The sequence below is a fragment of the Orcinus orca genome, chromosome X (genome assembly GCF_937001465.1).
Source record: "Orcinus orca chromosome X, mOrcOrc1.1, whole genome shotgun sequence".
Taxonomy (NCBI): domain Eukaryota; kingdom Metazoa; phylum Chordata; class Mammalia; order Artiodactyla; family Delphinidae; genus Orcinus; species Orcinus orca.
In genome coordinates, this window is record NC_064580.1 from 11,957,942 (window position 1) to 11,984,506 (window position 26,565).

The window sequence follows — 26,565 nt, forward strand, 5'->3', positions numbered from 1 at the left end:
CATTTTAGTCCAACTTGTCCTCTCTCTGGATCAAAAGGAACATTCAAATTTTTAAGGTAATGCAACAGAAGCTTCAGATTTCTCCAAGGGCCATTTATAACAATAAGCATAGGCTAGCAATGCCTTCTTATCCAGGAGACCATAATCTGAATTTGAATTGAAATTCAATAAAGTAGCATTTGGAATGCAAACAGTAACGTAATTAAGGTAACAAAAAAGGATGTAAAAGTATATGATTCTCTGAATGCATCCTAAAATCTCTTTGGTTTGAAGAGCCCCTCTAGCTGGAGCCTGTGCAGAATAAGTTGTGCTAATACAGAAGCAAAAAAGCAACAAGATTTTTAAAAAAATTTTCAGTTCTTTAATGTTCTTTCAAATTAGCATGCTGATAATGCAGAAATCTTTGCAATGAAATGGAAGGATAAAAGCAGTGCACGCATACTTATTCCAGAGAAACTTCTCCGGGATGAATTAGCTCTCTTAGTCAATAAGCATGGATTGTGACGACACCATAAGATAGTTAGCTGTGGGGTAGCTGATAACGGAATTTGGCCTTGCGATCTTTAAACGCATAAAGAAGAGGCGGTGTATTGTATTACTGCTCACAGCTATTCATTCTCTTGCCTCCTTCTCAGAGGACCTTTCTGCCCCACTGATTCTAGACTTGGCTACATAACTTATGTTTGGCCAATGAAATAGGAGGTCATGTGATATAGATCAAGTTCAAACAAAAGCTTTGAGTATGGCTGTGTGGTCTGGCTTAGCCTTTTGCACATCCTCTTGGCCAGAAATGGGCAGACCGCCTCAAGAGCTCCTTGAGCCTGCACGTTAGAATGAGGAAGACAAGGGAAGCAAAGCAGAGCCAATCAGAGCTGAGCAAAGCCACAGTCCATGCAACTGACCCACAGCTAAGGTGTCACTGCCGACACGCTACGTGTGTGAGAAATAAATGTTTATGACTGTAAGCCATTAAGTTCTGGGGGACTGTTTGTCACTGCAAGCAAAAATGACTAATACAGAAACTGGTATACAGAAATGACAAGCTGCCACAGCATTCTCTCCCTCCCGTCTCTCTGTCTCTCTCTGTCTCTGTCTCTCTCCCCCTCTCTTTTTGTCTCTCTCTCTACACACACCACACACACACACATACATGCATATGTATGGGAGTGCAGGTATGGTGTGTATGTGTGTCTGTGTGTTTTAATTTTCTTGGTTTTACTGCTTTGTTCACACGCAATTTTAAACTATGTTTTCTTGTTATCTTTGTTTCAAAGAAATAAACATTTAGGAGGAGAATACTGGTTAAGGTCATGGGTCTGCAACGATCGTGCCTATGCTTGAAAACTGGCTTTAGAAAATAGGGATAATAACAGTTTTGACATCAAAGGATTTTTGTGCACACAAAACAAGCTTAGTCACTGAAGTCCTTACAAGAATTCCTGGCTCTGAGAGGCACTCAACACTGGAGACCTATTCATATATTATGTTTGTACATACTACATAACATTGTGATAAAAACAACATAAGTTGAAACTGGAAGTCTGTAAGAAGAGTTTTCCTTTTTATAAAGGTTGGACACCTCTCCAGCTAAAAAATGAAACTCTTCAATTTGTCCTCCAGCAGCTGACTGAATATAGCTTGTGGGCGATGGTGATTTTAGGGACTGAAGGATGACAGGCAGTGCTACAGAGAGTGTTAGAATAGTTCATGTGTGGATGTGGATGTGTGTGTGTGTGTGTGTGTGCGTGTGCGTGTAAGAGAGATCATTTTATTTTATTTTGTAAAAAAAGTTTCTATTGAAATAGAGTGGATTTATAATGCTGTGTTAGTTTCAGACGTACAGCAAAGTGATTCAGTTATACATACAAAATATAAATACATGTATTTTTTCTACATTCTCTTCCATTATGGGTTATTACAAGATATTGAGTATAGTTCTCTGTGTTATACAGTAGGTCCTTGTTGATTATGTATTTTATATGTACTAGGGTGTATCTGTTAATCCTAAATTCCTAATTTATCCCTCTCCCCCTTCCCCTTTGGTAACCATAAGTTTGTTTTCTATGTCCGTGAGTCTATTTCTGCTTTGTAAATAAGTTCACTTGAATCATTTTTTTTTTAGATTCCACATATAAGCGATATCATATGATACTTGTCTTTCTCTGTCTGACTTACTATGATAATCTCTAGGTCCATCCATGTTGCTGCAAATGGCATTATTTCATTCTTTTTACGGCTGAGTAATATTGCGTTGTATATATGTACCACATCTTTTTTATCCATTCATCTATCGATGGACACTTAGGTTGCTTCCATGTCTTGCCTATTATAAATAGTGCTGCTACGAACATAGGAGTGCGTATATCTTTTCAAATTATGGTTTTCTCTGGATATATGCCCAGGAGTGGGATTGCTGGGTCACATGGTCATTTTAGATTTATCTTCATTCCATAAAAAGAGCAGGTGTACACACTATTAAAAAGGACTGGTGGGGGCTTCCGTGGTGGTGCAGTGGTTGAGAGTCCGCCTGCCGATGCAGGGGACACGGGTTCGTGCCCCGGTCCGGGAAGATCCCACATGCTGCGGAGCGGCTGGGCCCGTGAGCCATGGCCGCTGAGCCTGCGCGTCCAGAGCCTGTGCTCCGCAACGGGAGAGGCCACAACAGTGAGAGGCCCGCGTACAGCAAAAAAAAAAAAAAAAAAAAGTACTGGTGGAGGAATAGGAAATAGCAGGGGACGGCCTGCTTTGGTCAAAGACCAAGAGTATCTGCCTCTGTCTTCTCCCTCCTTCCCCATTTTCCTCTCCCACTCTCAGGGACTCCTCATAAGAAGTTTGCTTTTCAGGCAATTTTTCAAATCAGTGTTCATACTTACAGATTTTACCCAAGATTCTCCCTTTGGACTCACACAGAGATGGATAAAAATGCCAATCCAGCCTTTTACACACTTTCTTTAAACCCTCTGTACATTTGTAATAAGAGATTCTTGGGTGGAGAAATATATTCTCCTAATTTTGAAAGTTCTGGAGTCAGAGAATGGGCAGCCTTTCCTTAGGTTTTTTTGTTTCCATCAGGACGTAGTCGCTCTTGAAGTTACTCAGAGAAAGAATGTCAGGAGAAACATTACTGAGGAAAATTATCCTGTCTAGTGTCCCTGGAAAGTATTTACTGAGAGGAGCTTCTTAAATAGAAAAATCTGATGGCCTAACTCATGTGTGGAGCTAGTTAGCAGAGCACAAGTGATGTAGGAGCACGATGTATGAAAGTGACAGGGGTGATAACTGCAGGTCAAATGCCATGCGAAGACAGCATGAAGACATTATGAGAGGGGCAGGGTAGGATGAACGCCTGGAAAAATCATTTAACTGTGCCCTGGAGAATCATGCAAACTGTTGACATGGATGCAACTTCCAGGATATGGGCTAAAGTTTCAACACACTGTTACTTACAAGTGCAAAGAAAATATAGCTTTATTTTTCTCTTATTAATATTTGTTTAAAAGTATTTACGCATATGTCATATACATGTCACATATATATAATTTTACATAGATGCATGAAGGTGAATATGTACATGCTCTTTGGAGACCAGGGGTCAGCACACTTTTTCTATAGAGGGCCAGAGACTAAATGTTTCCAGCTTATGGATCCCGTGGTCTCTGTTGCAACTACTTAACTGTGCCCTTGTAGGCGAGAGCAGCCACAGACAATACATAAATGAATGAGCAGGGCTGTGTTTCAATAAAACTTTATTTACAAAAACAGATGGTGGACTGGATTTGCCCTGCAGGTGGTAGTTTGTCAACCCCATTTTAGATCTTTTTTTCCTTTTCTTTCACTGTTTACCTCTCTCTCTCTTCCCCACACACATGCCAATTACCTCGAATTTCACCCTGTACATACAACCCATGTGAATTAGCATGCATGTCCTTCCATATTTTCCTTCATAAAATAGCTTTATATTTTCTTCCTATAACTCATTAGGTCCTTGATCCACAGGGAAGTAGGGAGATTAAAAACTTAAGTTGTAAATTAATGATTTCTTTATTAATTAGGGTAAAAAAATCCTAGCTGCTGTAACAAACTCCCTAATCTTAGCAGCCTAACCCAACAAAATGTTTAGTTCTCGTTCATACAAAGTACAGTCAGTTGTGTATGACTAGCGGGCACCCTTCCATGGGGGGATCTCAGAGATCCAGTTTCTCTCCATCTTGTGGCTTTGTTATCCCTCATGTCCTAAAGGTCCTAAACTCTGCTGGATCTTCTGCACATCACTGATAGAAGAGATAATGCAGAGGATCACACAGGAGATTTTTAGGGGCAGGGCTTGGAAACAGAATGCAGCTCTGTCCACATTCAATTGGTCGGAACTTAATCATGTGGCTCCTTGTGACTGCAAGGGATTCTGGGAAATATAATCACGCTGTGTGCCCAGAGACACATCCCCCAGCCCTTAATATACATAGTTTGGCAGACTTCTTTCCCTTCTAGTTTGAGAAATAATTTGAGTGCTGGAACTCACTCTTTGAGTGCTGACATGTAACTCCTTCATGTCTTACTCATTCTTAGACTCAGTTCAAATGTCATCTCCTCTCTGTACCCTCCCAACATACCCTATGCAGAATTGATAGTGTCATTAATTCCTTGTAGTATTAATAGTTTCTTCATTTTTAGTCCTAAAGATCTTTATATATGTCCCTTTATTTTTGACCTGGTCACAATATTTTCATCATTTGGTTCAACTTGTAAGTTCAGATCCATGCTATCCTTGAGGTCAAGGTTAGTGATTTTGTTAAAATAATTTTGTTGGCCCTAGTCCTAACATACTGCCTCATACAAAGCTTGGACTTTGGAGCCAACTCTTCTGGTTGAACTTCTGACTGTCCTTATGAAAGTTGCTTACATTCTTTGTTCCTTAGTTTCCTAAACTATAAAATGGAGATAATAAAAATAGTACCTACCTCATAGAGTTGTAAGGATCAAATCAGATGATATTTATAAAGTTCTTAGGCATGGAGTATAGTAAGCACTATATAAGTGCTTAATAAAAATAAATACTTGCGCTGGACAGGGTGTGGAGAAAAGGGAACCCTCCTACACTGTTGGTGGGAATGTAATTGGTGCAGCCACTGTGGAAAAGAGGATGGAGCTTCCTCAAAAAACTAAAAATACAGTTGCCATACGATCCAGCAATACCACTCCTGGGCATATATCCAGACAAAACTATAATTCAAAAAGATACATGCACCCCTATGTTCACAGCATTACTATTCACAATAGCCAAGACATGGAAACAACCTAAATGTCCATCAACAAATGAATGGATAAAGAAGATGTGGTACATATATACAATGGAATACTACTCAGCCACAAAAAGAATAAAATAATGCCATTTGCCACAACATGGATGGACCTGGAGATTATCACACTAAGTCAAGTCAGACATAGAAAGACAAATATCATATGATGATGTTGCTTACGTGCGTAATTTAAAACATGATACAAATGAACTTATCTATGAAACAGAAACAGACTCACAGACACAGAGAAAAGACTTGTGGTTGCCAATGGGCAGGGAGGGTGGGGGAGGGACAGGTTGGGAGTTGGGGGTTAGCAGATGCAAACTAGTATATAGAGAATGGATAAACAATGAGTTCCTACTGTAGAGCACAGGGAACTATATTCAATATATTCAATACCATGTGATAAACCATAATGGAAAAGAATATGAAAAAGAATGTATGTAAATGTATAACTGAATCACTTTGCTGTAAAGCAGTTATTAACACAACATTGTAAATCAACTATACTTCAATAAAATAAGTTAACAATACATAAATAAATATTTGTAATAAATGTATTCTACCTGGTCAGCTGAAGCCAATCAGGATTCTTCCCTTTCTAGTAGTAATCATGTCATGATGTGGATCTGACCTCGAGAGAAGGCTTTCCCATCTGCATTGCCCCAAATTATGGTCACTGCTGAATTGTTTCCTGAAGATCTAGGGCTACATATGGTGCCATATATGCCACCATATCCTTGTGAAGCTTTTCTAAAAGGCAAATAGCATGTGAATTAAATGTCCTCTTGGCTCTAATAAGAACAAATACGTACAGTAAAAACTAGTCCTGCATAGATAAGCTGATATGGTCATACTGGTTGGCATAAGAACTAGTTCAGATGTTTAGATGTATAAGAGTGAGTAAAATTTGCTGTGTGTGTGGAAGATAAGTTGTAAGTGTGTGCCCATTGAGGACATGTGACTGGCTGGTCAGATAGTATAAACACTAACGCAAAGGCCAAGGCAAGAGGAGGACTTGCTAGCAGGATAGTGCCAGCAGGAAGGCAGAACAAACAGCTCAGAAACAAAACAGTAGGAATTCCCTGGTGATGCAGTGGTTAAGAATCCGCCTGCCGATACGGGGGACACGGGTTCGATCCCTGGTCTGGGAAGATCCCACATGCCACGGAGCAACTAAGCCCTTGTGCCACAACTGCTGAGCCTGCGCTCTAGAGCCCGTGAGACACAACTACTGAAGCTCGCATGCCTAGAGCCCGTGCTCCACAACAAGAGAAGCCACCGCAATGAGATGCTCGCGCGCCACAACGAAGAGTAGCCCCCGCTCGCCACCGCAACTAGAGAAAGCCCGCATGCAGCAACAGAGACCCAACGCAGCCAGAAAACCGAAAAAACCAAAACAACAGTGCCTGGCATAAAAATGGGACTCGCTAATGCAAGACCTCTTTCCTACATTACTTCATTACCTACCTCCTCCAACTAAACCCCTCACCCCTAGTCAATTGAACGTGGCCTGCCCTTGGGTTTACTCTCAACAACCAGATAACTCATGGTCATATGACTTCAACTGCAGGCGTATTTATCCCCCATTACACTGAGATGTCAGGTTTATGTGGTGAGTTTGACATAAGCTCACCCCAACACCAGAATTCATGTTACTCTTCTAGAAATCTTTCATTAAGATGTAATAGATGACCAATATTCTGATTTACTTACAAAAACATGAACTGCAGCCTTACTTACAGCTGCAGAACAAAGGAAACACTTTAACAATGGAGAAAGGGTTAACTAAGTTATGAAGCATGCATATTCTGGGACATTATGCAGCCATTTACATTCCTGTATTTAAAGTCCATAAAGACAAAGAAATATATGATTACAATATACATTAGGTTTTTCTTTTTTTTAATAATTATAGTAGAGATTTATTTAAATTAATACATTTACAGCCCAGATAGTTCTACATTGTACATTTTAGGTTTAACCAGCTTCATAAAAATACTTTAGGATAGCCGTATCCAGATTTAGACTACATGATTATTTCTTTGCCCATTCTTCTCTCTCTTTTCTTTCCTGAATAACCTCTTTCAGATGTGGTTCAAGGTAGAATTTATCCTCCTCATATTTTGTCCACTGCTCTTTAGGCAAGATCTGCTGCCTCATGGTCAGGTCCAGTGCTCTCTTAATGCGAAACACCCTGTCATCATAAAGGTTCTCAGGAAGCCTTCTTATGGCTTCTTTTACATCGTCATTCTCACATATTGTATCATCTCGCATTAAGCCCAGTTTATCGAACCCGGCAGCACTGTAATACCATTTTCGAATACCCTCCAGCCACTTGCTTGACGCTGCAACGGCAGGCCTACTCACCGTTTTAACCTGAGACAGAAGCGTTGCCTGCTGGGTAAGTCTTATACATTAGGTTTTGTTATAAGATTACAGAATGACTTGCACAACATAATTCTGATTTTATTAAAACTTATATATATATATGCACTGACACAAAGGTGAAAACTAAAAGGAAAAGTATCAAAAAATTAATATTAACCATATCCAGCTATTGGATTTACGGGTCACTTGCATTATATTCTTATTTTTTTTATGGATTCCAGATGCTCTTTCCTAAGCAATATTGCCTTTATAAGCAGAACAAATACACTGTAATTAAAACAATTTTAATTTTTATTGACAATTCATGTGAGAAACTGTTAGGTTAGCAAGTAGTGCTTTGGGACAACATTTCACAGGGAGAGTTCCAGGGTACAGGTGCAAAAGCTGCAGAGCTGATCAGATCTACAGCAGCCATGGCCAACCCACAGCTAATGACTTGTGAGCAAGAAAAAAAGTTTATTCCTATAAATTACTGTAAATGAGGGTTGTTTGTTATTGCAAGAAAGCTAAGTCAGAAGATAATGTTTGAAAGTTTCATGACCCTGTTAGTTGTTCTCTTTACTATGAATCTTCTCCTAATAAAATTCATATAAGGCTAGATTGGAACACTTTGGGGTTTGTTTTCCTTTCTAATTTTTCACATGAGTAAGCTGAGGCTCACGCATGTAAAATAACTACCCTAAAGGCACAGTGATTTAATTACAAAACCACGATTGGAGTTTTCTTTGTCTAGAGTCTCTTCACTATCTTTCTAGTGGATGGGGCAACTGAGAGATTATTGGGGAGATCTTGTATGCTGGTGCCCCAAGTACCATCCACCTAGGTCCAGTTTGTTTTTTTTTTTTTAACCATAGTGTTACTGAACAGTTCAATTTCTGTCCTCTCTGTTGTAGATTACAGACCTGGAATCAGAAGCATGTAATAAAAGCTGGGCAGAATCTATATATGAAAAAATTTAGGAACTTATTAGAAGTCACTAAAGGACACCAAATAATTGTTCATGGTTAGAAAATCAAAACAATGTAGATATACCACTTCTCTTCAGAGTGGTGTATAGAATCAATGGAAGTTCAATGAAAATCACAAAAGATTCTAATTCAAAAATTTATACGGAAGAGAAAGGAGTCTCTTTCTCCTTTCTGTATGTACATTCATGAAGAAAAATAGGGTGAGCTTATTTACTATGGGAGATATTACTATATAATAAAGTGAAAGGGTATGGTAATTAGGACAGGGAAGAATTCATACAGGGATAGAAAAAAATAGACCAATGATACAGGAGTGCCCAGAAACAGATACAAGGAGAGCATTTCAGATCAGTGGAGAATGGATGGGCTTCTCAATAAACAGTGGTCTGACTAATTAATTAATTAATCTATAAAGAAAAAAAAAGGATCCTAATTACAGATCATCCACACAATTAGTTCCAGGTAGTTTAAAAACTTAAGTGAGGAAAGCAAAACTTTAAAATTTCTAGAAGAAAAATAGGAGACTATCTTTATGAGCTTTGGGTGGAAAGGAGTTTTATAAACTACATATAAAAGTATAAGCTATTAATGAAACATGATAAATGTGATAACATTAAAAAAATAAAGAACTTTTGGGCTTTCCTGGTGGCGCAGTGGATACGAATCCACCTGCCAATGCAGGGGACATGGGTTCGAGCCCTGGTCCAGGAAGATCCCACATGCCGCGGAGCAACTAAGCCCGTGTGCCACAACTACTGAGCCTGCGCTCTAGAGCCCGTGACTCACAACTACTGAGCACGCGTGCCACAACTACTGAAGCCCACGTGTCTAGAGCCCGTGCTCCACAACAAGAGAACCCACTGCAATGAGAAGCCCACACACCACAACAAAGAGCAGCCCCCACTCGCCGCAACTAGAGAAAGCCCACGTGCAGCGACGAAGACCCAACGCAGCCAAAAAATAAATAAATAAAATAATAAATAAATTTATTTAAAAAATTAAGAGCTTTTGGTGATCAAAATATGCTATAAAGAAATTGAAAATATAAGCCACAAACTAGGAGGAAATATTTGCAACTTACATCATCAACAAAGAATTATTCTCCAAAATACATTAAGAAATTATAAAAATTCATTTAAAGATCCATATAAAGATATAAAAATCTGTATAAGTCCATATAAAGGTAAGCAAACTAAGGAAAAATGATCAAAGGACATTTACAGAAAGAGGAAACCTCAATGACCAATAAACTTAGAAAAACATGCTTGATCTCATTACACGTTGGGGAAGTTTGAAGGAAAACTAGAATGAGATGTCTTTGCAGTCCACCAGTGCTATGGACTGAACTGTGTCTCCCCCAGAATGTATATGTTGATGTCACCCAATGTGACTGTATTTGGAGTAAGGAATTAATTAAGATTAAATGACATCATTAGGGTGAGACCCTAATCCCATAGGATTAGTGTCCTTATAAGAAAAGACACAGAGAGAGCTCTCTCTCTCTCCCCTCCATCCCTCTCTGCCAAGTGAGGACAGAGTGAGAAGATGGCCATCTGCAGTCCAGGAAGAGAGCCGTCATTAGAACCCAACTATGCTGGTAACCTGACCTTGGACTTTCAGGCTCTAGAATTGTGAGAAAATAAGTTTTTGTTGCTTAAACCACCCAGGCTATGGTATTTTGTTATGGCAGCCCAAGCTTACTAAGACAATCAGATAGGCAAAACATTTTAAAGCCCGACAATACCAAGTGGTATGCATATGAGTGAGGGGAAATCTTATAGATTCCTAGTGGAATTATAAATAAGTACTTTGAAAAAATTCGGCACTATTCATTAATTTTTAAAATAGTGTAACCTCCAACCCAGATATTTTACTTCCTGCTATTACCCTAGAGAATCTCTTCTATGTGCACATAGGAAACATAAACAAAAATGTTTTTAGCCACATTTTTATAACAGAAAAAAGCACAAACAAAACAAAAACCAAGAACAGCAACAATACTAAAAGTAATATAAATGCCTGTTTTAGGAGAAAGGTTAAGAACATTCTGGAATAATAATAAAATGGAACACTCCACAGTAGAGAAAATTAACAACCTAGTACTAAATTCATCAACATGGGTTAACCACAGAAACATAACACTGAATAAAAAAGCAAATGGTAGAGGAATACCATTTATAAGAATTTTAGAAAACAGTTTAAACTCTTTGCATTTTAAGAATGCATGTGTATGTCCACATGTGCCACAGAAATCTTAAAGAGAATCAGTATAAAAATACAAATGCTAAATGTGGATAATCACTACCCTGGAGGAATAAGAGAGGAGTCAAGAAAGGACAAACGGAGGGCTTCAAATTTTGGATATGTTACATTTCTTAGCTGGTGATTGGTACACGGGAGCTTATTTTATTAATATTTTATAGGATACACATACTCATTTGTATTCACCAGATATTTTAGAATAAATGACAAAATTAAAGTTATTGAGAAGTGTATTCTGGAAATTAATGTGATTTTCTTAATTAATGGGTACATATCCTTAAGTTCTAGATCGTACTGGAGAAATATAACTAAAGAAACAAGGTACATGACTCATGACAGAATTTAAATCTGACTAATTGGAACTAATTGCTGAGAGACACACTGTGATTTGCTCAATTTTATCATTAAGTTCAGGGAACGAGAAACCACCATGAAAAATCAGTGAAACAGCATCTCAAAATGTACCTTGCCTGATTATGCAATGATTATGTTTAGCTTCAATTAATTATGACAATTAAGTAGTTCTTACTCTAGTGGTAGCATTAACTCATTACATTAATTTGTTAGCAGAAGAATTAGCTTGTGACCTGAAAGGGGAATGGCTTTTTCTGATACATTGGCATTTGAAAAAATGATTAATATGCCTCTTTTGAAGGGACATATATGTAGACTCTTTCTGTGAAACATTTTTTATTAAGTGAGTCTTACTTTCATATCAGCTAATATTACACACTATTAAGTATTATATAATATAAAATATATTAACCCTGGAGGGAAAAAAGTAATGATGAATTCTGTTTCAGAATTCTATACTGAACACATAGCCTCCCCCTCCTTAATAAAATCTTTAGAAATGATAGCAAAGATATGATAAATTAATGACTGCATCATCAATTACAAAAACAAAAAGAAGAACGTTGGCAAACCAGAAACTCTGAGAAAGTTCTGAAAGGTAGAAAACCAAGAGAACTGTACTGAAAAAGGAGATAGCAGACCCAAATGCTTGGAAGTGAGGTCCACATCAAAAGGAGAGAACAACACTAAGAACTCTTCCCTCCTGGGTGTCCATGATCCCAGGAGCAGAAAGGGGCTGGCTCCTGCATGTTTGTTAGTGTAGGGCAGCAGCAAGAGTAGTCAGGGATATTCCTGCATGAACTGAGACATACACTAGCAAAGCGGAATGCCTGTCAGTCTCTTGTGGGATCTTGAATCAAAGAATAAAGTCATATCCCTGAGAGGGACAGGGAAACCAATCATAGAGGATAAGCTGCTGAGGTTCAGTGCCTGGCAGTTCAGCTGTCCATCCACTAGTCTTACTTCAAATGCATTGAAAATAGAAATCACTGTAGCATCTCTGGTCTATCCAGAGATTTTGATTACAAAGTTGAGTATACAAGCCCAAATTTCTACACGTTTAACGAAAGCCAATTATGAAGGGGAGACAAGAGACCCAGCAAACGAAAGAATTTCCAACTAAGGAAACAGGATAAGAGGAGCAAATGGGACAGGGTTTTAAAATAAGTTTAATTTGTATCCTTAGAGAGTAAAAGGGATTTGTACCTATGAAGAGAAACAAGTGTTGTCAATTATAGTCTTAGATATTAAAAATAATAATTAGAAAATAAAAAGCTCAACAGGGTAACTGCATAGCAGATTCATAAATTCCAATATCCTTAAATATTTCTGGAAAGAGAAAATAGAGATAATGGAAGTACAACTCAATATGTCAGGATTTCTCAATGGTAAATAAAGAATAGTCAATAGAAAGAATAAAGACTGACCCAACCACTTGCTGAGCAAAATAAATTGAACAATACTCGGTGCCACACACAGGCACAGACACAGAAACACATACACACACGCTGGTTTGGCTTCACTGTGCGTGGGGCACACGAACTTGGGTTCAACAACAGAAGGAGACAGTGGGGTTCAAGAAGCAACGCTGGGGTTTCCCTGGTGGCGCAGTGGTTGGGAATCCGCCTGCCAATGCAGGGGACACGGGTTCGAGACCTCGTCCGGGAAGATTCCACATGCCGTGGAGCAACTAAGCCCGTGCACCACAACTACTGAGCCTGCACTCTAGAGCCCACGAGCCACAACTACTGAGCCCGTGTGCCACAACTACTGAAGCCCACGTGCCTAGAGGCCGTGCTCCGCAACAAGAGAAGCCACCGCAGTGAGAAGTCCGCGCACCGCAACGAAGAGTAGCCCCCGCTCGCCGCAACTACAGAAAGCCTGCGCGCAGCAATGAAGACCCAACGCAGCCAAAAACAATAAATAAATAAAATAAAGTAAATAAATTTATTTAAAAAAATAAGCAACACTAAGCAGAGAAATTAGTAAGACTTCTTGTTAAATCAAAATTAGCACTAATTATACATTTTAAAAACATGTCCCATAATACATCTCCACATCAAGGGGATGACAGAGATAGAAGGTAAATCCAAGCATGCTAATTATTTTGCTTTATTTGGAGAAGGATCTTATACTGATTTACTTTAGTTTGGAGGAGGGCAAACCATCAAAGAGCCAGAAGGAAAAAAAAGAGCAGCAAAAAGTAGCTACAGTGCAAAAACAAGAGATGCCTATAGTACATAATAGACTAAATATATGAGTATTAAAAATAAATGAGTGGGAGGACTTCCGGGAAGATGGCGGAAGAGTAAGACGCGGAGATCACGTTCCTCCCCACAGATACACCAGAAATACATCTACGCGTGGAACAACTCCTACAGAGCATCTACTGAACGCTGGCAGAAGACCTCAGACCTCCCAAAAGGCAAGAAACCCCCCACGTACCTGGGTAGGGCAAAAGAAAAAACTAAACAGAGACAAAAGGACAGGGACGGGTCCTGCACCAGCGGGAGAGAGCTGTGAAGGAGGAAAAGTGTCCACACACTAGGAAGCCCCTTCGCGGGTGGAGACTTCGGGAGGCGGAGTGGGGGAGCTTGGGAGCCGCGGAGGAGAGCACAGCAACAGGGGTGCGGAGGGCAAAGCGGACAGATTCCAGCGCAGAGGATCGGGCCGACCGGAACTCGCCAGCCGAGAGGCTTGTCTGCTCGCCCGCTGGGGCGGGCGGGACTGGGAGCTGAGGCTCCGGCTTTTGTCGGAGCGCCGGGAGAGGACTGAGGTTGGCGGCGTGAACACAGCCTGCAGGGCGTTAGTGCACCGCGGCTGGCCGGGAGAGAGTCCGGGGAGGGGTCTGGACCTGCCGAAGAGGCAAGAGACTTTTACGTCCCTCTTTGTTTCCTGGTGCACGAGGAGAGGGGATTAAGAACGCTGCTTGAGAGAGCTCCAGGGACGGGCGCGAGCCGCGGCTAAGAGCGCGGAGCCCAGAGACGGACATGGGACACATGGGACGCTAAGGCCGCTGCTGCCGCCGCCAGGAGGCCTGTGTGCGAACACAGGTCACTAGCCACACGCCCTTCCGGGGAGCCTGTGCAGCCCGCCACTGCCAGGGTCCCGGGATCCAGGGACAACTCCCCCGGGAGAACGCACAGGCGCGCCTCAGGCTGCAACGTCTCGCCGGCCTCTGCCGCCGCAGGCTCGCCCCACACTCCGTGCCCCTCCCTACCCCCGGGCCTGAGTGAGCCAGAGCCTCCGAATCAGCGGCTCCTTTAACCCCGTCCTGTCTGAGCAAAGAACAGACGCCCTCCGGCGACCTACACGCACAGGCGGGGCTAAATCCAAAGCTGAGCCCCTGGGAACTGTGAGAACAAAGAAGAGAAAGGGAAATCTCTCCCAGCAGCCTCAGAAGCAGCGGATTAAAGCTCCACAATCAACTTGATATACCCTGCATCTGTGGAATACCTGAATAGACAACTAATCATCCCAAATTAAGGAGCCCTGTGGATGAAAGGCTCTTGGTGCTGCAGCCAGGAGTCAGTGCTGTGCCTCTGAGGTGGGAGAGCCAACTTCAGGACACTGGTCCACAAGAGGCCTCCCAGCTGCACATAATATCAAACAGCAAAAATCTCCGAGAGATCTCCATCTCAACGCCAGCACCCAGCTTCACTCAACGACCAGCAAGCTACAGTGCTGGACATCCTATGCCAAACAACTAGCAAGACAGGAACACAACCCCACCCATTAGCAGAGAGGCGGCCCAAAATCATAATAAGTCTACAGACACCCCAAAACACACCACCAGACGTGGACCTGCCCACCAGAAAGACAAGATCTAGCCTCATCCACCAGAACACAGGCACTAGTCCCCTCCACCAGGAAGCCTACACAACCCACTGAACCAACCTTAGCCACTGGGGACAGACACAAAAAACAACAGGAACTACGAACCTTCAGCCTGCAAAAAAGGAGACCCCAAACACAGTAAGATAAGCAAAATGAAAAGACAGAAAATCACACCGCAGATGAAGGAGCAAGATAAAAACCCATCAGACCTAACAAATGAAGAGGAAATAGGCAGTCTACCTGAAAAAGAATTCAGAATAATGATAGTAAGGTTGATCCGAAATCTTGGAGATAGAATGGACAATAGAATGGACAAAATGCAAGAATCAGTTAACAAGGACCTAGAAGAACTAAAGATGAAACAAGCAACGATGAACAACACAATAAATGAAATTAAAAGTACTCTAGATGGGATCAATAGCAGAATAACTGAGGCAGAAGAACGGATAAGTGACCTGGAAGATAAAATAGTGGAAATAACTACTGCAGAGCAGAATAAAGAAAAAAGAATGAAAAGAACTGAGGACAGTCTCAGAGACCTCTGGGACAACATTAAACGTACCAACATTCGAATTATAGGGGTTCCAGAAGAAGAAGAGAAAAAGAAAGGGACTGAGAAAATATTTGAAGAGATTATAGTTGAAAACTTCCCTAATATGGGAAAGGAAATAGTTAATCAAGTCCAGGAAGCACAGAGAGTCCCATACAGGATAAATCCAAGGAGAAATACGCCAAGACACATATTAATCAAACTGTCAAAAATTAAATACAAAGAAAACATATTAAAAGCAGCAAGGGAAAAACAACAAATAACACACAAAGGAATCCCCATAAGGTTAACAGCTGATCTTTCAGCAGAAACTCTGCAAGCCAGAAGGGAGTGGCAGGACATATTGAAAGTGTTGAAGGAGAAAAACCTGCAACCAAGATTACTCTACCCAGCAAGGATCTCATTCAGATTTGATGGAGAAATTAAAACCTTTACAGACAAGCAAAAGCTGAGAGAGTTCAGCACCACCAAACCAGCTCTACAACAACTGCTAAAGGAACTTCTCTAGGCAAGAAACACAAAAGAAGGACAAGACCTACAATAACAAACCCAAAACAATTAAGAAAATGGGAATGGGAACACACATATCGATAATTACCTTAAATGTAAATGGACTAAATGCTCCCACCAAAAGACACAGATTGGCTGAATGGATACAAAAACAAGACCCATATATTTGCTGTCTACAAGAGACCCACTTCAGACCTAGAGACACATACAGACTGAAAGTAAGGGGATGGAAAAAGGTATTTCATGCAAATGGAAACCAAAAGAAAGCTGGAGGAGCAATTCTCCTATCAGACAAAATAGACTTTAAAACAAAGACTATTAGAAGAGACAAAGAAGGACACTACATAAGGATCAAGGGATCGATCCAAGAGGAAGATATAACAATTGTAAATATTTATGCACCCAACATAGGTGCACCTCAATACATAAGGCAAATACTGACAACCATAAAAGGGGAAATCGACAGTAACACATTCATAGTAGGGGACTTTAACACCCCACTTTCACCAATGGACAGATCATCCAAAATGAAAATAAATAAGGAAACACAAGCTTTAAATGATACATTAAATGAGATGGAGTTAATTGATATTTATAGGACATTCCATCCAAAAACAACAGAATACACATTTTTCTCAAGTGCTCATGGAACATTCTCCAGGATAGATCATATCTTGGGTCACAAATCAAGCCTTGGTAAATTTAAGAAAATTGAAATTGTATCAAGTATCTTTTCCGACCACAACGCTATGAGACTCGATATCAATCACAGGAGAAGATCTGTAAAAAATACAAACACATGGAGGCTAAACAATACACTACTTAATAACGAAGTGATCACTGAAGAAATCAAAGGGGAAATCAAAAAATATCTAGAAACAAATGACAATGGAGACACGATGACTCAAAATCTATGGGATGCAGCAAAAGCAGTTCTAAGAGGGAAGTTTATAGCAATACAATCTTACCTTAAGAAACAGGAAACATCTCGAATAAACAACCTAACCTTGCACCTAAAGCAATTAGAGAAAGAAGAACAAAAAAACCCCAAAGTTAGCAGGAGGAAAGAAATCATAAAAATCAGATCAGAAATAAATGAAAAAGAAATGAAGGAAACGATAGCAAAGATCAATAAAACTAAAAGCTGGTTCTTTGAAAGGATAAACAAAATTGATAAACCATTAGCCAGACTCATCAAGAAAAAAAGGGAGAAGACTCAAATCAATAGAATTGGAAATGAAAAAGGAGAAGTAACAACTGACACTGCAGAAATAGAAAAGATCATGAGAGATTACTACAAGCAACTCTATGCCAATAAAATGGATAACCTGGAAGAAATGGACAAATTCTTAGAAAGGCACAACCTGCCAAGACTGAATCAGGAAGAAATAGAAAATATGAACAGACCAATCACAAGCACTGAAATTGAAACTGTGATTAAAAATCTTCCAACAAACAAAAGCCCAGGACCAGATGGCTTCACAGGCGAATTCTATCAAACATTTAGAGAAGAGCTATCACCTATCCTTCTCAGACTCTTCCAAAATATAGCAGAGGGAGGAACACTCCCCAACTCATTCTACGAGGCCACCATCACCCTGATACCAAAACCAGACAAGGATGTCACAAAGAAAGAAAACTACAGGCCAATATCACTGATGAACATAGATGCAAAGATCCTCAACAAAATACTAGCAAACAGAATCCAACAGCACATTAAACGGATCATACACCATGATCAAGTGGGGTTTATTCCAGGAATGCAAGGATTCTTCAATATACGCAAATCAATCAACGTGATACACCATATTAACAAATTGAAGGAGAAAAACCATATGATCATCTCAATAGATGCAGAGAAAGCTTTTGACAAAATTCAACACCCATTTATGATAAAAACCCTGCAGAAAGTAGGCATAGAGGGAACTTTCCTCAACATAATAAAGGCCATATATGACAAACCCACAGCCAACATCGTCCTCAATGGTGAAAAACTGAAAGCATTTCCACTAAGATCAGGAACAAGACAAGGTTGCCCACTCTCACCACTCTTATTCAACATAGTTTTGGAAGTTTTAGCCACAGCAATCAGAGAAGAAAAGGAAATAAAAGGAATCCAAATCGGAAAAGAAGAAGTAAAGCTGTCACTGTTTGCAGATGACATGATACTATACATACAGAATCCTAAAGATGCTACCAGAAAACTACTAGAGCTAATCAATGAATTTGGTAAAGTAGCAGGATACAAAATTAATGCACAGAAATCTCTGGCATTCCTATACACTAAGGATGAAAAATCTGAAAGTGAAATCAAGAAAACACTCCCATTTACCATTGCAACAAAAAGAATAAAATACCTAGGAATAAACCTACCTAAGGAGACAAAAGACCTGTATGCAGAAAATTATAAGACACTGATGAAAGAAATTAAAAATGATACAAATAGATGGAGAGATATACCATGTTCTTGGATTGGAAGAATCAACATTGTGAAAATGACTCTACTACCCAAAGCAATCTACAGATTCAATGCAATCCCTATGAAACTACCACTGGCATTTTTCACAGAACTAGAACAAAAAATCTCACAATTTGTATGGAAACACAAAAGACCCCGAATAGCCAAAGCAATCTTGCGAACGAAAAATGGAGCTGGAGGAATCAGGCTTCCTGACTTCAGACTATACTACAAAGCTACAGTAATCAAGACAGTATGGTACTGGGACAAAAACAGAAATATAGATCAATGGAACAGGATAGAAAGCCCAGAGATAAACCCACGCACATATGGTCACCTTATCTTTGACAAAGGAGGCAGAAATGTACAGTGGAGAAAGGACAGCCTATTCAATAAGTGGTGCTGGGAAAACTGGACAGCTACATGTAAAAGTATGAGATTAGATCACTCCCTAACACCATACACAAAAATAAGCTCAAAATGGATTAAAGACCTAAATGTAAGGCCAGAAACTATCCAACTCTTAGAGGAAAACATAGGCAGAACACTCTTATGACATAAATCACAGCAAGATCCTTTTTGACCCACCTCCTAGAGAAATGGAAATTAAAAACAAAAGTAAACAAATGGGACCTAATGAAACTTAAAAGCTTTTGCGCAGCAAAGGAAACCATAAAGAAGACCAAAAGACAACCCTCAGAATGGGAGAAAATATTTGCAAATGAAGCAACTGACAAAGGATTAATCTCCAAAATTTATAAGCAGCTCATGCAGCTTAATAACAAAAGAACAAACAACCCAATCCAAAAATGGGCAGAAGACCTAAATAGACATTTCTCCAAAGAAGATATACAGAGTGCCAACAAACACATGAAAGAATGCTCAACATCACTAATCATTAGAGAAATGCAAATCAAAACTACAATGAGATATCATCTCACACCAGTCAGAATGGCCATCATCAAAAAATCTAGAAACAATAAATGCTGGAGAGGGTGTGGAGAAAAGGGAACCCTCTTACACTGTTGGTGGGAATGTAAATTGATACAGCCACTGTGGAGAACAGTATGGAGGTTCCTTAAAAAGCTACAAATAGAACTACCATATGACCCAGCAATCCCACTACTGGGCATATACCCTGAGAAAACCATAATTCAAAAAGAGTCATGTACCAAAATGTTCATTGCAGCTCTATTTACAATAGCCCAGAGATGGAAACAACCTAAGTGTCCATCATTGGATGAATGGATAAAGAAGATGTGGCACATATATACAATGGAATATTACTCAGCCATAAAAAGAGACGAAATTGAGCTATTTGTAATGAGGTGGATAGACCTAGAGTCTGTCATACAGAGTGAAGTAAGTCAGAAAGAGAGAGACAAATACCGTATGCTAACACATATATATGGAATTTAAGAAAAAAAAATGTCATGAAAAACCTAGGGGTGAAACAGGAATAAAGACACAGACTTACTAGAGAATGGACTTGAGGCCATGGGGAGGGGGAAGGGTAAACGGTGACAAAGCGATAAAGAGGCATGGACATGTATACACTACCAAACGTAAGGTAGACAGCTAGTGGGAAGCAGCCGCATAGCACAGGGAGATCAGCTCGGTGCTTTGTGACCGCCTGGAGGGGTGGGATAGGGAGGGTGGGAGGGAGGGTGACGCAAGCAGGAAGAGATATGGGAACATATGTATATATATAACTGATTCATTTTGTTGTGAAGCTGAAACTAACATACCATTGTAAAGCAATTATGCTCCAATAAAGATGTTTAAAAAAAAAATAAAATAAAATAAATGAGTGTATAAACTACAACCCAGATAAATAAACACATGAATAAAATATATCAGGCAAAATGTCACAAAATGGACGGATTCAAAAAAAAAAAACAGAGAAGAGTTCTGTTCAGGCAATGGCCGAGTCACTTGTATCCAACTATCAATCCCACAGATAACAATTAAAAACTGGCAATGCAATTTTAAGATAAACTATTTTAAAAGTGTGGTGAATGAATAAAGCTGGAAGAAATAAGACAGAAGTTGACCCTTGAAAGAAAACTGCACTGGGTTAAATTTACATTTATAGGACTTTCTGCCTGAGGGCACTCCAGCCAGCCCAGCAAGGGGCTGCTAAAACTCCAGCAGAAAGCCACAGTCTTAACTGCTTGACGAATTCAAAGATAGATAGAGTTCTGAACTACTAGAGCAGTGGGAAAGTAAGTAGGCTTATCCTAAAGGAGGGAGCCATAGAAGGGGAGACTGGAAATCTGATATTAACTCCACCCAAATACTGTGCAAGTAGGATTCCAAGAGTCCTAGGGAAAGCCAAGATCTGCAAAGCTAAAAGAACTGAGTGGGTTCAGCTGCCACCTACTGCCAAAAAGAGTTTTGAATTTGAATCCAGCCGAACTGTTAAAGCAAGTTCCTGTGCCCGACACACAGTCAGGCCAAACACACGGAAACGTCCGAGTTTGGAGCAGAGAAAGGCCATGCAAGGAGAGGGGTGGCTCATGCCCTAAAAAGCCCTGAGCTCCCCGACGGCTTTCGGCAAAGCACTTTTAAAAGCCAGGTTGGTCTGTGTCTTTATTTCTGTCCTGCCCCTAGGTTCATCAGAACCAATTTTTTTTTTTTAGATTTCATATATATGTGTAAGCATACGGTATTTGTTCTTCTCTTTCTGACTTACTTCACTCTGTATGACAGTCTCTAGGTCCATCCACCTCACTACAAATAACTCATTTTTTTTCTTTTTATGGCTGAGTAATATTCTATTGTATATATGTGCCACATCTTCTTTATCCATTCATCTGTCGATGGACACTTAGGTTGCTTCCATGTCCTGGCTATTGTATATAGTGCTGCAACGAACATTGTGGTACATGACTCTTTTTGAATTATGGTTTTCTCAGGGTATATGCCCACTAGTGGGATCGCTGGGTCATATGGTAGTTTTATTTTTAGTTTTTTAAGGAACCTCCATACTCTTCTCCATAGAGGCAGGACAGGAATAAAGACACAGACGTAGAGAATGGACTTGAGGACATGGAGAGGGGGAAGGGTAAGCTGGGATGAAGTGAGAGAGTGGCATTGACATATATACACCACCAAATATAAAATAGCTAGTGGGAAGCAGCCGCATAGCACAGGGAGATCAGCTCTGTGACCACCTAGGTGGGTGGGACAGGGAGGGTGGGAGGGAGATGCAAGAGGGAGGGGATATGGGGATATAAGTATATGTATAGCTGATTCACTTTGTTATACAGCAGAAACTAACACAACAATGTAAAGCAATTATACTCCAATAAAGATGTTAAAAAAACATGAATCTCAAACCAGCAAAATAATATGTAGTGGGTCAACTTGATCTCTGACATCAAAATAAACCTTGCATGGACCCCATAGTAAAAAAAAAAAAGCCAGGTTGGTGAGGGTGGTATCTCAGGGTCTGTGATCAGCTTGTGCACAATTCTCTGATTGGCTGATGGTGCAGTAGCAGGGCGGTGTCATAGGGGTTCACATTATCAGTCCTTAGGCTCCAGGAGGCCTGGGGATATGTGCTCATGGTCATCAAGTAGTTAACGTCTTCCATTTGTTGGAGAGGGGGGATTTTTACATCTGCAAAACAACTCAGGAAATGTGCATCAAATACTATTATCTAGGTACCTCAGAGAAGAGCTAAAGCAGAGGATATGGGGGAAGGCCTGTCCCAGGAAGGCCCCCATGGGGTCTTGCTCGGTTACAAAATTAATTGCCTACTAGAATAAAAATCATCCCTTTTCAATGGAAGATGATGTAATCTAAAATCTCTACAATATTTTTTTCTAAATTTGGTGACATATTTAAACTCATGTATGTAAGAAGCTCAGTGAACCCTACACAGGATAAATACAAAGAAAACCATACGTAGGCACATCAGCGTCAAACTGCTGAAAAGCAAAGATAAAAAGAAAATCTTGAAGGCAGCCAAAGAGAAATAGTACATTGAACACATTGCAATGATTCAATTAATGACTCATCTTATATCAGAAACAGTGGAGGCTAGAAGACATAGAATGGAAATCTCTAAAGCCATAAAAGAAAAAAGTAAATCAATGCAGAATTCTATTCAAACATCCACTAAAAAGAAGGCTATTTTCCCTCCTTCCTTCCTTCCTGCCTTCCTTCCTTAATAATTCAGTCCAAAAGCCATGCAAGGTAATTACCAGCAAGGGTGGTTGCTGGGACCCTGTAGGGGTGAGAAGGACAATGATACGGAGGAGGAGTGGTAGCTCAGACTGCCCATGTCAGACCCCAAGTAAGTTAAGAAAGGTGTCTGGATGGGAGTAGAGGTTTTGATGGGAAGACTGGTTACATACTAGAAAATTGATCATATAAGCAAATATACTGAAGATAATTGTAGTCAGGTTTCTCATTGCTGGATAAAAGAGGTATTAATATATAGGGAGAAATTTAGAATATACTTTATTGTATTATGTTGGAATCGGAGGTATCAGTGTGAATTCAAAACTCTATATAATCAGTAGAAATAAGCATGTATAGTATCTAGATCTTGGGTTTTGAACACTATTTTCCAGTAAGTGAACCAGAACTCCTTAGAGAAAAGGCCAATTCAAGGTCAGGACAGGGAAATACAAGATTAGCTTGAAATACCTCACTCACCAGAAAGTAACAACTACTCAAAACAATTTACCAGATATTCCAAAAGGATACAGGTAGCTGTTTGAGGAGGCTCATATTAGTAAAATCTAGAGCAATTTGAGCATGAAAATAAAGAGATTGATGGATAACTTAATAAACTAAGAGTCTATGAGTCTATACTAATGAAAAAAAGCAGATAAATAAATTAATGATGGGGAAGAAACCCTTCCTTACAGAAAAACGCCAACCAATAAATAGAGAATGATGGAATTAGAAAACCACCAATGGATGCTTAAACTAATGGGTAAACATCCGATGAGGAAGAGTATTGAACCCATATTTACTCATTGATTATAATGGGGAGAAGCATAACTGCACAGTGGTGAGCCTGGAAAACTCCACCTTAATCAAGTGATCAAAGTTAACACTACCTATACTGGGGCAAACCAACCTCACGTGGATTCTGATATCATACACTGAGAAGGACACGATATCACTTCTGTGGTGTTCCTGCCAATAACGAATAATCTGGAATTTAGTCATGAGGAAACATGGTGAGGAGCATCCTCCATGATTGTTGGCCTGTCTCTTCAACAATGTCAAGATTAAAAAGAGCAAAGAGGCTCGGGGATATACAGATCTGGAAGGAGTCGCTTTCACTCTTTTTAACAATGACAAAAGGATGGGAAAACTGCAAATTCATGAGTTTCATGAGCCATAGGGAAGCTGTTTCATAACAACGTTGACCCAATATCCATGAGAAGCAAACCCTGATTTATCTGGGGTAGACCCAACTGCACATAAGTAAGAAGAATGCAACCAGGGTAGTTTGCAGATTTGCAGAGGGTGAGACTGAACCCTCTTCAAAGTTTTTCTCTACACTCACCACCAGGTACGTACAAAACAGATTAAAGAAAGTATTAAGAAAATGTCCTTGGGACTTTCCTGGTGGTGCAGTGGTTGGGAATCCGCCTGCCAGTGCAGGGGACACGGGTTCGATCCCTGGTCTGGGAAGATCCCACATGCCGTGGAGCAACTAAGCCCATGCGCCACAACTACTGAGCCTGCACCTTACAGCCTGTGAGCCACAACTACTGAGCCCGTGTGCCACAACTACTGAAGCCCACACGCCTAGAGCCCGTGCTCCACAACAAGAGAAGCCACCGCAGTGAGAAGCCCGCGCACCACAGCGAAGAGTAGCCCCAGCTCACCCCAACTAGAGAAAGCCCGCGCACAGCAACGAAGACCCAACACAGCCAAAAATAAATTTAAAAATAAATAAATTTATTTAAAAAAAAAAAGGAAATGTCCTGTGTGGAGTAGATGACGTGATAGAACCACCAAAGCTGGGGGGCCACAGACCCTTCTCCTCTGTCTTCTCTACAGAATGAAATCCTGTCATAAAAGTTATAGAACTGCCATAAATGTCCAGTTAGTTTTTTTAAAGTGAAATTTGTATTGAAATATAATGTTATCTTTATCCATTCACTTGTTGATGGACATTTTTGGTTGCTTCCATGTCTTGGCTATTGTAAATAGCGCTGCAATGAACATTGGGGTGCATGTATCTTTTCCAATTATAGTTTTCTCTGGATATATGCCCAGGGGTGGGATTGCAGGATCATATGGTAACTCTATTTTTAGTTTTTGAAGGAATGGGTAAAGAAGATGTGGTACATATATACAATGGAATATTACCCAGCCATAAAAGAGAATGAAATAATGCCATTTGCACCAACTTGGATGGCCCTAGAGATTATCATACTAAGTGAAGTAAGCCAGACAAAGACATATATCATATGATATTGCTCATATGTGGAATCTAGGGAAAAAAAGATACAAATGAATTTATCTATAAAACAGAAATAGACCCACAGACATAGAAAACAAACTTATGTTTACCGAAGGGGAAAGGGAGGGGAGGGATAAATGAGGAGGTTAGGATTAACATGCACACACACTATATATAAAATAGATGACCGACAAGGACCTACACAGGGAACTATACTCAATATTTTGTAATAACCTATAAGGGAAAAGAATCTGAAAAAGAATATGTGTATATATATATATATATGTATATATATATGTATATATATATATATAGCTGAATCACTGTGCTGTGCACCTGAAACTAACATGATGTTGTAGACCAACTATATTTCAATTAAAAAAAATATGTCATACAGAAAAGTACATGAATAAGAGTACAACTTAATGCATTTTAACAAGACAAAAGCACCCGTGTAACCAGCAACCATATAAAAAACCCCACAAAAACAGAACATTGTTAACCCCCCCCGAATCCTGCACCCCCATGCATTGTCCCAGTCACTTCTCCCCCAAATACAACAACTATCCTGACTTCCAGCACCATATATACGTTCTGCTCAATTCTGACCTTTAAATAAATGGAATTATGTAGTTTGGATGTACAGTTAGTTTTAACATGCCAAGAAAATAAAGAGAATAGACCATAAAATAAGCTTCAAATGCCAAATCCTTATTAACAATGTCTCTTGGATGGGGTAGTATTAGACAATCAGCCGAAGACGACCAGTGATTATCAGAAAAGTGGGTCATATCTGTGTTGACAGCTCTGTTTTCAATCTTAATGACTTAAGTTTATAGCTAGAATCCTCATTAGAAAGTATACACCCATTAAAAAGTAACTTGAAAAGCTTGGAAAAGTTATGATATGCATTGCTAATGTTTAGCTGTCATAAATGTCGAAGGGGAAGCTGGGGACTTACTGAAAAGGCACAAAAAAGAAGGTGGTAAGCGCAAAATTCCAGCACAAGAATGCCCAAACCTCTCAGGTTGGGAAGAGTGGTCCTTTAGAGCAGCGTTTTCTCAGCCTATGAAGTTTTCCATTTGTTTTATCGGTGGTAGTTACCAGGATTGTTTAGGAGTATGATAGAGCTGCACTTTCCTGCCTCCTTGAAGCAGCCATGTAACTTGTTTCAGCCAACAAAGTGACAGCAGAAGTAACCTGTGTCATTTCCAGTTGTCAGCCTTAAAAGCCTGTGATTGGCCACAGTCCTGTCCCTCTGCTGTAGTGATTACAAAGCAAGTGCTGAGTGAACACCACGAGCAGAAACCCTATACGTGAAAATAATTTTTATGTTCATGAAGCCACTGAGAGTTTGGGGCTGTTCGTTACTGCAGCATATCAATACTGATAGAGTATTGGTTTCCCTCTCTTTCTTGAAATGATTGAAAGATGAAATCATTATATGAATACTTTTCCTTTGAAAGAGAAGTATTTGAGATTATCTTGAGTTCACAGTG

The 26,565-nt window shown here is 39.9% G+C and overlaps 1 protein-coding gene and 1 long non-coding RNA gene across 2 annotated transcripts in view; one reads left to right on the forward strand and one right to left on the reverse strand.

The window, feature by feature from the left end:
- Window positions 1–26,565, forward strand: part of LOC125962886 (uncharacterized) — a 309,781-nt gene that overhangs the window by 200,933 nt on the left and 82,283 nt on the right. The gene's annotated exons all lie outside the window — the stretch shown is intronic.
- Window positions 7,264–7,683, reverse strand: LOC101274423 (cytochrome b-c1 complex subunit 7-like). Its single transcript, XM_033427966.2, has one exon. It carries the CDS (start codon window positions 7,572–7,574, stop codon window positions 7,335–7,337), a length of 240 nt encoding a protein of 79 aa, XP_033283857.2. The 5' UTR covers window positions 7,575–7,683; the 3' UTR covers window positions 7,264–7,334.